Source organism: Haliotis rubra, unplaced genomic scaffold (assembly GCF_003918875.1).
Source record: "Haliotis rubra isolate DU_JTF1 unplaced genomic scaffold, ASM391887v1 Scf983, whole genome shotgun sequence".
Lineage (NCBI taxonomy): Eukaryota > Metazoa > Mollusca > Gastropoda > Lepetellida > Haliotidae > Haliotis > Haliotis rubra.
The window spans coordinates 45,151-60,699 of NW_025767727.1; the positions used below are offsets into that span (position 1 = coordinate 45,151).

Consider the following 15,549-nt stretch of genomic DNA (forward strand, 5'->3'; position numbering starts at 1 on the left):
AAGTTGTTTCTCATACAAAATAGTCGCTCATCCCGTCTCTTGTCAATAACGTACAAAAAGCTACAATATACATAAATAAATAACTTAACCAAACCTGAAGAGGTTTTCAATTCTTTGAAGAGAGTCGTCCTTGGGGTACATATATGCATTTTCCACGCTGAAAATGTCCTGTGACAGTTGTATCAATGTTTTAATACAAATATTGTACAATAAATAAAATCTTTTTTATCTATTATACGGCCCCCACCTCGTGGAGTTACCTCCCGCTACGCATGCGCAGCCAACCAGGTAAGCACCTAGGCCCGTATCATCATTCCTTCTGCTGAATAAATCAGTGAACAGAATCGCGGAGAGGCGGGCGGCCCTACCCCAAGGATCTAACTCTCTTCAAAGAATTGAATAACCTCTTCAGGTTTGGTTAATTATTTTTCATAGAGATCCTTGGGGTACATATATGCATAAACACAGACTCCCAAAGACCGGAGGCCAGGGAGGAGGGAATTCTGTCAAAGTACACACAAATAGCGATCTTTAAGAATAATGTAACAGACGCCACAATCACTCACCTGTCACATGTCCCGTTTTGAGCTTCCGCAAGAGGCATGATGGGAGGGTAACCGACAGGGAGGAAAGGTACTGAGAGTCGACCTCGCAGGTTAAGCATAATGAGATTGCACAAAGTGCGAACGTAAACAACCCCACCCACCTTATGGTCTGTTAGAGAGCACCGTAGGGGGGAAAAAACACTCACTACCGACCATAATCTCCGTAGAGGATCGAAAGGAGGTAATGCACACAGCAGCAGACATATCAATAAAACAAAATTGAAAGCAGCGTCAACTAAACCAAATAACCAAGACTCACTCGGTCAGGGTTGCAGGACACTGTCCACTGGAGAGAACAGAACGGCCAAAGTGCTCACGATCACGTGAATGTGTATCGAGCTGATAGTGCCTGATAAAAGTGCTAGGCCGGCTCCAAATAGCGGCAGAGCATATCTCTTCAATGGGTAGTGCCGATGCAAAAGCTTTTGACGCGGGCTACTGCCCTGACCGAAAGTGAGCCTTCAACCCTCAGGGGAGGCTTTGCCCTTAGCCTGATAAGCAGCACAAATGACCGATACAAGCCAGCCAGACAGGGTCTGTTTGTTTTCGCCGCACCCCAGCCTTCCCGCCACCGTAACAGCAGAACAGATGGGTACCCGTGACGGATCCCTTTGTGTTCGCTTTTGATATAGACCTTGAGAGTCTTTCGGACATCCAACGGGTGAGTGCTCGTAGGAGAGGTCCCCAATGTGGAAGGCTGGGTAAGAGTAGGAAGGAGCTGTCACATGGAAAGCGTGATCGACCTTCAGGCGGTAAGTATCCGGGATGCGAATACTGACACGATCTGAATGGAACACAGTCAGCACCGGGTCTGACGACATAGCATGTAAGTCGCCAACCCTACGCCCAGATGTTACCGCCACCAGAAATACAGCCTTCCATGTTAACAACTGAATGGAAATAGCTGATAGACGTGAGAACGTAAGACCGGACAGCCAATCGAGCACAATAGACAAATCCCAAGGTGGGATGGTTCGCCTGACAGCAGGTCGAACCCGATCTGCGCCAGCTAAAAAGCGCTGTATGAGAGGGTGCTGCCCCAGAAGAGCACCATCGAGAGGGGTGTGAAAAGTGGAAATAGCAAAAACTCCAATACTCGGACTAAATCCGCAGAAAAGGGATCTGCAATCCCCCTATCTGAACACCAGCGCGCATAGCGGGACCACCTATCCTCATACTGAACGTTTATCAAATCCCGCCTCGAAGCCGAATTGTGTCTGCAAATGCTGCAGGAATTCCGCGTGCTTCGAGGCTAGACCTGACCGAGGCCAAGCCACCCACTGAATCCTTGGATTGGGGTATGGTGCACCATTCTGAGTGAGAATGTCCGGTAGCAAAGGTAATAGAACAGGAGGCTGAGCCAGAAACCTGAGAATTACCAGAAACCAGCTCTGTGACGGCCAAAGCGGTGCCAGTAGCACAAGCAGCCGAGCTGGCTGGGTGGACAGCTGGGAGAGGACCCGGGGAATGAGTCCCAATGCCCTCTGGTCCGGTATTCGAGAGAACAAGGGTATCTGATTCGTCTCGCCGGACGCAAACAGATCCACCTGGAACGATCCGTACAACTGGGAGATAACTCCGAATATCTGCTGGTCGAGCATCCACTCGTGCGGGGCCAGGATCTGGCGACGGAGAGCGTCTGCTCGCACATTCTCCAGCCCCGGGAGATAAACAGGGAGTACCTGACAGTCGCACTGGTCGCACCAGAGGAGAAAGTCCCACGTATCCTGAAGGAGCTCTAGGGACACCATGCCGCCTTGCTTCAGGATGTATGTCAAGGCCGTACGGTTGTCTAACTGAAGACGAACCACCTGGCCCTGGACATGCTCCCGGAAGCGCTCGAAAACCAACCGCACAGCTCTCAGTTCCCCCCCAGCTCGTGAGGGACGCATCGGATTGAACTGTAAGAGCTGGCATCGGGATTTCCAAAGGGATCCCATTGGAGAGATTCCCGACATTGGTCCACCACTGAAGGTGTGGAGACAACCACCCGGGGACTTTGAGACTCCGCTCCAGGTCCTCCGAGTGAGCCCACAGACTCGCCAAAACTTGCTTTATAGGGCGCATCCTCAACCGCACCTGCATCACTACAGAGATAGTCGCCGCCATATGGCCCAGTAGACGGAGCCAAGTCTGTGTTGGTGCCTGGGGATGGGAGAGGAACGAAGACACCATCTCCCGTACTCTGGTGACCCAGTTGGGCGACAAGGAAACAAGATCCTTGTGAGTTTGGAACCTCGCCCCGAGAAAAACCAAGTCCTGGGTGGGTTCCAGGTCGGATTTCTTAAGTTGATGATCCACCCCAGTCGAACTAGAATGTCTATCACCTTGTGAGTAGAATCTAGGCTCGCTGGCTGAGTTAGCGCTGAGCAACCAGTCTTCGAGGTAAGGGTAACAACGCCTTCCTTGCGATCAAGCGAGGGTAGCTGGCACTAACATGAGCTTGGTGAACACCCGAAGGGGAGCACCGTGAATTGGTAATTCATCCCGTCGTAAGAGAACCAGAGGTACTGCTTGATCGATGGATGTATGGGCACATGGAGATACGCATCCTTTAGGTCGATTGACGTGAGCCAACCGCCGGGCTGAACAGAGGAGATCACCGAGCGAAGTGTCTCCATCTTGAACAATGGAACCTCTAGCATGCGATTCAACCCCTTGAGGTTGAGAATGGGACAGAACCCGCCGTCTTTCTTCGGAACGAGGAAGTAAGTGGATTAAAATCCCGCCTGTTCCTCACCCGGTGGTATGCACTCTATAGCAGACTTGTCCAGCAAAGCCTGAACTTCGTCTCGCAGTATACCTGCCCTGACCTGACATGACGGCACCAGAGTGCAACGTATGCCGGTGAATTCTGGCAGTGGTAGCACCCAAGTGTTGCTTGTAGCCTTCTCCCACTCCGGCAGGAATAAAAAGAGGCGGCCTCCCACTGGGACGTGTGGTAAGAGAGCATGAGTGGTCCTGAGTAGCTGAGCTGACTGGGACGGACCCACAGCGACAGCCTGTTGGGTTAACGGGAGGTCGGGGCAGCCAGACGAAGAGGACTGCTCCTTGCCCTTACCCTTGGTGGGACGGCTCCTCCGCCTACCCCTGCCAAGCAGCCGAAGCCAGCCGGCAGACTAGAGTGTAGGCTGCACCCAGGAGAAGGAAGCCGGGACGGGAGCGTGGGGGCGAGAAGCCCGCGGTTGCTCCAACAAGGCCTTAGAATCCTTGAAGGAGGTAGCTGCAGCGGCAGCCTCCCGTATGACCTGCTGTGCCCCAGGAAACAACGTAGCTCCCAGACGGAAGGGAAGGGCCAGCAAGGTCTGCTGTGTAGCTGCCGAGTAGCGAGACATCGACAGCCACAGTTTGCGCATCCCCATGACTGCGCACATCACCGTAGACGCCGCTGACCGCAAGGAGTCGCGCGCTAGGTGGGCCTGAACTTCGGATAGTTGGCAGAGGAGAACGACATGCAGAGAAACGTCCTCAGCATACCCCTCAGCCTCCAGGGCCGACCTCTGAATCGAGGAGAGGTCGGCCTCGTGGATGACCACCCGCACCTGCTGCATGGCATTCCGGTAAACCTCCTCGTAGGTCCAGTAAGCCTGTTGCAGGGGGGCACCCGCGAGGGCAAACGGTGGCATCAAACGCCCTTGCCTGGCAGCCGGAGCTGCACCGGAGGAAGCCGAGCCTCCCCCCAGGGCGACCGAGGTGAAAACACACTCATCGACCACTGGCACAAAGAACAGGGAATTGTCCCCCAGCTGGTACCTCTTGACAAGCTCAGGCAAATCAAACCGGAGGCGTGTCCCAACCAGGAGGGGATCCACCACGTCCTGCACCAGGGACGGCAAGATGCGGAGCAGCGTCTGCGAGGGTTGACTAGGGGCAAATGCCTCACCTGGCAGGCGGAACTCAGCATAGACCGAGCGGCTGGTAGGCACCGCGGCCTGGGGGATAAACTCAGCAATGCATTGCCGTACCTCCCTCAGAGGAGCCGTCGAGAAATGGAAAGCGCCCTCTGGCTCCTCTACCTCCCCAACGTCCATGGACTCGGCACCTGAGCCCGAGTCAGAGGCTGGGTCTCCTCGCGAAGAGGACCCAAACCCCGACCCGGTGGGCAGCCTAGCACCAGACACAGAGGGAAGGGAAGAGCTGAAGGAGCTCCCCGCTTCAGCTCCCGACACCACACTCGAACCCCGGTCCTGAGACGCGGGAGGAATACCAGGCAAAACTGGTTCCTCCGCTCTCATTGGGGCGGGACGGCGCAGGGACCGGAACCCCAGGAATCCTCAACGGACCCTGCGCCAACACCGAGAGGGGGACTCGGAGAGAACCCTCCCCCTCCGGGGTAGCCGAGGCGTCCGGACCCGAAGCCAGAGGCAACGGATCGACAGACGCCTCCAGGCCAAGGGATCGAGCTGGGCTCGGCGATCCCACCCCCGGACTCTCCGTCCCCTGCTCAGAGTGGGCGAGGAACTCCTGCCGGAGACCTCCAACTGAATCATGAACAAGGGACTTCACGGAGTCCATGTGCTACTGAAAAAGCTGTGTGATTACAGACATGTCAAAACCAGTGGGAGCAGTAGAAGGCCCCTTACTGCGTGACTTAGCTTTTTGCCTGCCTTAGGTTTTTTGGCTTTAGACGGGGGGACCTGGGTCAGTTCCCTTCCCGCCTCTCGCATTTCTCTACAAAAGAGGAAATCGGCAACCCGTCTTTTCTGGGCTCGGGGGGAGAAGCCCATACATTGTTCACATATGTCGGAATTATGTCCGACTTTCTCTAGACAAACGAGACACTTGTCATGCTTGTCTGCTCTGGGAATACTTTGTCCGCAGACAGTACATCCGGAAAACGCCTGAAAGCAAACACGCAAGCATGTAGCTAACAGCAGAGCCAGCAGCATAAATATACATGTACAAAACATTGAAAATTACGTGAATGCGACCACGGGAAGAAATACTTGGTTAAAACGCAATATGACAACCACGTGGCACGCTAAACTTCCCGCCATGGCAAAGCAACACGTGCGTAAACCATGGGAAAGTTAGTGTAAAATATTTAATACAAAGTCACAATTATGAGACAATCGACCGTAAAGCCTTATTGTTCCGTTCATAGGACAAAATAAAGACCATACATACAGGTGGTGGTGTCCCAGACATTATTCTCGTAAACTTCATTTTATGGAAGGAGTTCAGCTCTACACGGCACATCCCTTCAATGGAGTGACAGCAGACGGAATGATGATATGGGCCTAGGTGCTTACCTGGTTGGTTGCGCATGCGTAACGGGAGGTAACTCCACGAGGTGGGGGCCATATAATAGATAAAAAAGATTTTATTTATTGTACAATATTTGTATTAAAACATTGATACAACTGTCACAGGACATTTTCAGCGCAGAAAATGCATATATGTACCCCAAGGACGATCTCTATGAAAAAGAATGCAGTGTTCATTCCAATAAGTAACTCATTGCAACCAAGACCAGAAATACCTTTTCCCCTGCACAGTAAATAAGACTTACTGTCTGACATCTGTCTCCACGAGATACACATTTTACATACAGACTTTCACTCTCTAGATATTGACAGATACATACCCTGTCCTGCCTGACATCTGTGATGGGAATGGTCTCCACAAGATACACATTTTACATACAGACTTTCACTCTCCAGATATTGACAGATACATACCCTGTCCTGCCTGACATCTGTGATGGGAATGGTCTCCACGAGATACACATTTTACATACAGACTTTCACTCTCCAGATATTGACAGATACATACCCTGTCATGCCTGACATCTGTGATGGGAATGGTCTCCACGAGATACAGGTCCAGGGGAGACTTCAGCCAGACATGCCCCATGTTGTTGCTGATGCAGCCCAGAACCAGCAGGTTGAAGAGGAGATAGTCAACGCCTTCCTGAACCTGCCACAGTAACCATCACATGGTTTAATCTGCTCATTTCATTCAATGCATATATATTTGGGTCTTCTAGTTTGCAAATGCGCTCAAAGATACAGGGCCCTTATTCTCGAAACGTTTGTAGCCCTAAGAATTCTTAACTTTGATCATAGCCAATGTGTTAAGAATGGGCTTAAGAAGTTCATAGGGCTATGAATGTTTCGAGAATAGCTAGCCTGGACATTCACATAGGTGAATGTAGCTGACCTCATATGAAATGTCCAAGTGGAATATTCTAGGCTGGACTTGTCCAGGCTGCAGTGTATGATCCAGCAGTTTCTCTGCCACAGCTGTTGTGGACACACTTTTCTCATACAGATGTATGGACACTGATGTAGCAGGGACTCTGGGGTTCAGACGTTGCAGTGCCTCCACCTGACGCTTCTTGTACAAGGTCTTCCCAACACCAGCTCTCTTGGACTTGATCACTCGCACTGTGGAACTGCAAACAAAAATGTATGCTTTGTTCAAAGACACTACAAAATTAAATTGTCAACTTTATCTCTCATCAGTACAAACTAGGTTTTCAGAAGCATCTAACTAAATGCTTTGGTTCACATTGATTTGTTTAGCTCTAAATATGAATAAAAATGTATTTGTAAGGCTCAATATTTTGTAATGTAACTTGTTGTTGAGGTTGTTGTCATCATTAAGTAAAAAAATATCTGCAGAATGTTTACAAATGTTATTGTGTCATGAAGATGTATTTACTTATATCATAAGAAATATTGCATTTTTGTGAGGAGTTTGCAGTGATCAGATAGTAGGCTTTGCTCTTGTTTACTGCAAATCTGTCAGGATCTTGTATTAATGGAACATCTAACTTCAGGATTTCACCACAAAAATTTGCTAAACTGTTCATGATAACTAATATTCTTTAAGGGAATAATTGGCAAAAAAACCCAACTGAAACAGCTTTTGCAGATGAGTCTAAATTCAATTAGTTCAAGATAGACAAAGTCCATAACAATACAAACACTGGAACAGGGTAACTCTTGTAAATTTTACATGTTGTCACTTGTCAACAACATCTGGTATTTTGGGGATTACATTTTTAGAAAGTACAGATCCTACAATGTTTTGGGGTTAAATCCCATCTGTGATTTGAAACCACACTTTCAGAACATTTCCAAGTTCTACGAATGAGAAATATATGTCATTTCAAAATTACAACTGACTGCTTAATTATAATCTACACAGGTGGATTTTCCTCTTCTTTTCATATAAAAAATCTGTAAACCTATCTTAAATTCATTGACTAAATCTGAATTCAAATGGAGTGACAAATACCAGCTGATTGTGCTTTTAAATTTCTTAGATGTTGTTCCAACATTATACATAAATGGAAATTATGCATAAATGAAGAAATGTTAAAACTAATGTCATATTTTCATCATTCACACTATCATATATGATAAAGGTTCACTACTCTGTACCATGTACCCTATTTACCTTTAGTGAAACTATGAAATAAGGGCAGGGTTCTTAATACCTTTACATTTTCAGGTCTTCAGTGAAACTTCTTTGCTGTCATGTCACTTTATGGTATTTGTGAATGGCTAGAAGAAATCTGAATTACAAGTACTGCACTAATAATCTTACCTGCTGAAATCCAAATTTGAGGCTGGATTGTGATCTTGATCACATTCCACTTTTTGTGAAAACTTTAAGAGTAGATATGTTTTCACATCATGCAAGTTTTGCAGTGCAGGAGGTGGACATCTTTGTCTCTCTAGAGCTGCCACAATTCTTGCCTTGAATTCATTTTCCGTGGAACAAAGTATCACAAGTTGACAATCAAAATCTGAAAATATTTCAGTATATTGTAATACCTAGTCAAATACCTATCAAAAGGTTCATGAGTTTTGATGACCTGATTTCACCCTCAACCATCACCAATTCAATGTGACAATAGTACCCGTTGCAAACATATGAGGCATAACATGCACAAACTTTCTATTCCATACTATTGACAAATCATTCAATGAGTGAAAGACTTTTGAAATGACCTTTACCTTGACAGGACAAACGTAAATTTAGTTGTTAAAAAATATCTTCTATTTGAACACAAATGTTTTCTCAGTTTTTAAGAGCTATTTCATTCAGTCTCTGGTAATCTTGACCTCAAACAAAGATAGACAAGTGTTAATTGAGATGAAGGGTACTTAGTTTCATCAAATTTCAATGATATAAATATTCATGTGTGAACAAAGCCTTCATGATGCCTGTATAGTTCTCACAGTTAATTCAAGAACTTCCCAAATTGTTTCTCCATATATCATTTAAGAAACATTGAACATTTCTTACAAGTAAATATGAGAAAAACAGACTCTGACCTATCTGGATTGCTTTCAGTATATCTAACATGATGAATTTACTTGATTTTTCATCAAGTGAAATCTGTGTCAAAAAGGACCAATTTATCATGTCATTACACAATCTGCTATCCATATTTACATTGTCTTTACAAAGAAGGCATTTTCTCAAAATAAAGCGTACATATTTTACAAAAAAAGTAATTTTAAAAGAAAAAGATACTTCTTTCATTATATTTCATAACATCATAGGTACATAAAGCCTCACTGAGTGTAACAATCCAGTTCCCTGCTAAATTTGTAGACTGTGTGAGACTTGAAAGACGATAACATTTAATGCATGTCTTCAGACATTTTCAATATTGTACCTCTGTCCCTGCTTGAATACTCCTTGAGCTTTTTCTCTGCCCTCTCCTCAATCTCATACTGCAGCAGATCAGCATTGGCCATTGTATACAACTTGCCAGGGTTGCTAAAGAAAGCTCGTCGAAGGAAGATGTCAACCTAAGAACACAGCTACACATCTGATATTTGTTATTCAAACAGCATACTATTTTAAAGATACTTTTTGACACACGCATGCACAAGGACAAAATATAAATGTATTTCATGCAAAGTTTCCACACTCATCCTCATCAGACTTATAAGAAATTTTCTTTTGCAAGTGCCATACAATTTTTCATATTGTCTCACACTAATATAAAAAAAGAGCAAGACTAATGATGTAAACAAAATATGATGTCAACAGAAGGAGAAACATGACAAGTGCAATTTATACAGCCTGGCATTTTTAATCGAAGCTCGAGTCCCACAACTAATCCCATGTTCACCATATTTATTTTCAGTTTGAAATGAAATGGCTGAATAACAGTGAAAAGTTTAATCTTTCAGAACATAAGTTCACATAAAAAATTATTTGAAACACAGGACAAACTCAAACTGTCATAAACAATGGGATATATATGAATATATGACCTAATTTCTTTTACATTTTTAATTGAAAAACAATTTCACAAATGAAATTCCTTCAAAGTAACCTTGACATATGACACAAAGATAGTACAATACAGGCGTTAAATTAGTTATTCTTCATCTGTTTGACCAATGTTAATTTAACCCTGTCCTGCCTGAGAACCAAATCTCATTACATTATGAATAAAAAATGACCAAGTAATGGCCATCAAAAATTGTTCAATATGACTAGCCTGTTTTTCTTTATTATATTTGTAGGTTTCCTTTTTCCAGCAGATGTTTACATGTACATAAGTACGTGTAGATACATAATATTGTTCATATTGTATATGAACTACAACTAGTGCAAGTTTGAGTGTAACTGGTAATGTGCAAGGCATAAGTAATTTTTACATGAACAATTATTTCCCAGCAGGTGTTTACATGTATATAAGCATGCGTAGATACATAACATTGATCATATTGTATATAAACTACGACTAGTGCAGGTTTTACTGCAACTATTTTTACAATACCCATTATTTGCCAGCAGATGTTTACATGTACATGAGTATGCATAGATACATAATACTGTTCATATTGTATGTGAAATACAGCTAATGCAGGTTTGACATGCATGGCGCAAGTCATTTTTACACTACCAATTATTTCCCAGCAGATGTTTACATGTACACAAGAATGCATAGATACATAATATTAATAGTATTGTATAGGAAATAGAGCTAGTGCAAGTTTGACTGCATCTGGTCACATGCAAGGCATAAGTCATTTTTACATTACCTATTATTTCCCAGATGTTTACATGTACATAGGTATGTGTAGATACATAGTATTATTCATGTTGTATATGAAAAACGGCTAGTGCAGGTTCGACTGTATCTGAATACTGTAAACGTATTATATTTCGCGCAGGTTTTATTTTCGCGCTTTTCGCGCAAAACATTTTAGCGCGAAAATTAATACACCATACACATCATTCATTCAGTCTAGCCACGCTCGCCCCTGAGTTGTTACCATAACATATCAAGTTTGAAGACAGAAATCTACGGGAATCTTAAAATGACGACTGATAGTAGCATAAAGAATCACACTTAACTGCCACTGTAATGGATTTCCAAAAACATAATTAAATAATGAGCCAAATCCCATCGACGAATTAGCGAAAAGAGCAATGTGTGTTGTGGCGCCATGGAAATTGGTCACATGACAGATGGTTTGATACAAAACAGATTACCATGAAACGACTTCGGAAAGAAATAATACAGCAGTATTTTATTTATTCATTTAGATTTTATTGACCAGTACATCATGAGGCGAATAGTCACTTAACACTCAATCATCTCATTCACAACAACCCGGCTTGTTTGAAATCACAAAGAGCTTCATATACAGTAGAAGTTAATTCGTCAGATCATCAGAATTCGGAACATAAGACTGATGTGTTTTTCATCTCTTCCGTGAGTAAACGGATTACTGTGTACTAGTATATCGCACAGATAGGGATTTCCTGTGAGTAAGCAATTTACGCCGCCTGACAGGTTAAGCCACTCTGTTTGTTTTCACTGCTATTAGTGGCGGCCAAAGAGACAGCTGGCAGTTCTGGCAATTACTGATTGCGCGAATAATTGACCGCGCGATGTAGTCTAAACTGTCAATTCTGCGAAAATTGCACCACGCGAAAATAAGTACGTTTACAGTATGTATCTGGATTAGACCTCTTGAACAAATTCAGGTATCTTCTTCGGTGGTAACAAGCACATCAAGTTCCAGCTATATATTGGTCCAGTGGTTTCTAAGTAGAAGATGTTCCCAACAGATGCAGCTACATAAACAGTCCACAACATTTTGTCACCAGAATTTGTGCATAGAAGTATAGCTTTACCTGGTCAAAGGTAGTTTGTTGAGTGCACAGAAGGACCTCATCGGGTTGTGGAAGTGGCTGGTCCTCTGAGTGTTTGTACATATATACAACAGTGTTCAGCATGTCAGCTACAGAGGTATACAAAAAGGCAATATAAGCAAAGACTTTCACATTATGTAACATTACTAGCTTAGATGCAAGCATATTTATAGATATTTGAAGAATATATATTTCTGTCCTTCTGTCACTGCAAAGCTTTAATGATATGGCAATGTTATTTGTAATCTCATCCTATATATCTCACCTTCAGGGCAGACGATCAAGTTTGAAATTCCTGGTTTTAGCGGTGGTGGTATAGTCCTGTTAAATGTTCGCTCGTCTGGAAAAAATTTAATTAATTACTACATATAGGTACATTAGTTAATCTTTTTACAAGTTTTTGATGACCTAATTTCTTTTACATTTTTAATTGAAAAACAATTTCACAAATGAAATTCCTTCAAAGTAACCTTGACAAATGACATAAAGATAGTACAATACAGGCGTTAAATTAGTTATTCTTCATCTGTTTGACCAACAATGATATGTTTGTGGTAATTTAAATTGACATTTCTAGCCGAGAGAGACATTTACCCTTCAACTGAAATCAATCACTTTCACTTCATGCCAATGGTGATTTGAACTGCAGCTTGAGGTAGACAATCAAGCTATTATGCAGAGCTTTGAGATCATAAAAAATCAGTTATGTGATGGTTAGGATATTTATGTTTATAGGCATCAGGTTTGTGCACATTTGTTGAGTCACTGTTCTAAGGATTCTGACAAGTGTCAATAGCCATGGCAACTGCACTGCCAGTTTTGGAAGACATTTCTGTTTTTGATCTAATAGCCCAAAGTGACACTCCTATTTGTGTTCATCCCTCCTTTCTTGCAGTTTAATACATATTACAGACAGAGATTTTGATGGCTGTTTCCTGTGTAAAGCCATATCTATTTGTGTATTGTAAGCCCTAAGTACCTGCTTGAGCGAGCTGCCTGAGGATGATGCCAAGATGTTCCAGACTGAGATAATCTGCTACACTGGATGATACAGCTTCCAGGAACGTCTTCCAAACTGACCTCAAGTTCAAGGTCAAATCCTGCACAGTTGTCATATTCCTGTTTAACACATCAAACAAACTCTCAGGCAAAAATTTGAACAAATATCAGGTGGAAATCAAAGTGAAATAAGTGAACTAAAGTGCAATTCTCTCCTTACTATGGCACTCATTTTGTTTGTCATATGTTCAAACCATTGTACAAAGATAGTTCAAGGATTTAACCTTGCAACTGCCAAATGCAAAAGTTAATATTTACATGTCAGCTACTTTAGTTCATTAGTAGCGTTTGGTTTTCCAAGAAAGTGGACAACTTATTTATAAAGCTGTACTTTTCTTAAAGGTCACATGCAACGTAAAACACAACTTTGCAGATTCTGATACCTTTCGGTATGGACATACCGAAACAAATCGTCAAAAATGCAAATTCAACTTATGAAGTTGAAAAATAACGAGATGAAAAAAAAACGCGCGAAATCGGAGTTCAAACGTTTCACTAATTTTCCCCAAAATTTCTGGGGAAAACGGGTTTCAACAGCTGGGCTGCGCTCATAGCACGTGCACAGTGAAATAGGTTTGCGCAGCTTGGAAGCGGGTTGTCCGGTGAATACTCGGTGAAGGCTTTGGTGTGAGCTATTTTTCTAATGTTTTGTTGATATCTCACAGGCGCAAGCTTTTTATATGTTATGACAGTAAATTAACTGTTTATATATTTTCACCACACGTTCTTCTTACCGAGTCACTTTCTCAGTTCGATACTTAAAAGCAATGTCATTATTTAGCGTTGACAGAATTTCTAACTGTGATATAGATAATATGTTGTTGTCACAGACAAAACTCAATGTCTTGTTTTATTGACACCTGTGTGTCTGCCTGCCTGTCTGCTAATGACAATATTTAATACACAGCTGCTATCACTGACCACATGCAATTTGAACTTAACACCAATCAGGCTATACACCATAAACAAAATGCATTGATTTATGGCCCGAGTTCAGTCTCTGTCACATTATGTAATTACACAGACAGGCAGGTGTGGTAGTTGAACACATGACATGTTATGATGTCTGTTGATTGCAAAATGTTATACACAAAAAATGAGCATGTATTTACAAAACCCAACATCTCTACACATACACACACAATAAGCCGTGAGGGCATACGTAAATGAACCAGCCGTTACACTTGAGTGCACACCCACCCACTCTGACTGGGTTCGGTATCCCAGCTGCTTCGTTTCTTGGGAAGTAAACCGAAGTACACAATATTGCACTTTTGATTTGCGATTGTACGCTTATAATTTTGTTTATATGTTTTTTCATAACCAGCAATGTATATTATATGTCACGAATAAGTGATAATTGTGTTTTAATTATGTTTGATTTTTTTGTTGCATGTGACCTTTAACTTCCTTTGTATATGTTCACATTTACCACAACAGCAGATCCACCTAGCAATAGTTAGACTACAAGGTCACAAAACCCAGTACAATCTGTATCTTATGGTTGACTGGATCGGGAATTGTATTCATGGGCAAGAGAAAGATCTGGCACATTTTTCAGAGTTTCACAGCCCATGCATGCATTCAGACTCACTTGGTTTGATGCGAGATTCTTTTGACCCAGGAGGTTGCAATGGATGACACTGACTCTCCTCCCACCTGCCAGCCCATGAACAATGGATCAACCGAAGATTCTGTGCCTTCTTCTTCATTGGGGAAGTCATCTTCATGTTCCATACACCAAGCTAAACCTGAAAATATTAAATAGCATAAAGGAAGTATTAATTTTTCTCCTGTAATTTTTGGTGTAGCTATCTTGATTCAAAACACCATGTACACATCAGGTGGCTGCATAATGTTATCTGTTTGATGTAAGCAGACAGCGCAACATAAATCTAATGTTCTTTCATTGTTTCGGTAACAAAAATTCATTACCAGTTTGGTAAACAGTTTCTAAGATATTTTACACTCACATTATTATCAACTAGCAGTTTCTGCTAGTGCTTTCAAAATCAAAAGCAGCCCAGGCACTGCCACTTGTTCAATGTTTAAAGTGCTAATGTGAAAAACAATACTTCCTGACCTTAACTTCAATTAAGACAAGTTCTTAAAGTACAAGACTTGCTCAAGTCTCAGCATTGTACAAGTAAACTTGCAAATGGCAATCAGGTAATAAATGACAATATATATATTACAACCATGTTCAACCAAAAAAAAAAGATGACCTCAATCTATCATGGATGTAAAATGTAATTTTCTGAATAAAATTGATATTTCATACTTATCCTGACTCATGCTTATTTGCTTGTCTTCTTCCTCTTGAGAACATAGTCGAACACTTGTATCTCCTTATTGAAGCTCCCTTCAATAAAATGTACATAAAATCACTACTCACCAGAGTTATCTGTGTTTCCGGTTTTGGCGGGAAAAGTGGCGGCACTGTTTTCCCACGCTTCACTCTCTCCTGATAATGAGCCCGACACTTGAATTTGCAGGGAAATCCAAAGTGTCTAGTGGGGAGGTTGGAAGGGCTTACCTCATGAGTCAGGATAAGTATAAAATATCAATTTTAGTCAGAAAATTACATATTTTTCCTTATCCTGACTCATGCTTATTGCTTGTAGAATCCGTCGGATTTGGAGGCGGGAAAAATACTTTAGGATTTCGTGTAGTGATTTACGTCAATATATACCCCCCTATGGGAATTTCGTATTGGCACTGTGCTAATCTCTGCTGCTGTTTG

At 42.7% G+C, this 15,549-nt stretch overlaps 1 protein-coding gene across 1 annotated transcript in view; it reads right to left on the reverse strand.

The window, feature by feature from the left end:
- Positions 1-15,549, reverse strand: part of LOC124265542 (E3 ubiquitin-protein ligase rnf213-alpha-like) — a 142,665-nt gene that overhangs the window by 45,129 nt on the left and 81,987 nt on the right. The window contains exons 18-25 of the mRNA XM_046700327.1: positions 14,401-14,557; positions 12,727-12,866; positions 12,013-12,087; positions 11,730-11,836; positions 9,244-9,379; positions 8,163-8,364; positions 6,768-7,002; positions 6,381-6,524 (exon numbers count right to left, since the gene is read on the reverse strand). Coding sequence (XP_046556283.1) covers positions 6,381-6,524; positions 6,768-7,002; positions 8,163-8,364; positions 9,244-9,379; positions 11,730-11,836; positions 12,013-12,087; positions 12,727-12,866; positions 14,401-14,557 — 1,196 coding nt within the window. The remainder of the gene's footprint in view (positions 1-6,380; positions 6,525-6,767; positions 7,003-8,162; positions 8,365-9,243; positions 9,380-11,729; positions 11,837-12,012; positions 12,088-12,726; positions 12,867-14,400; positions 14,558-15,549) is intronic.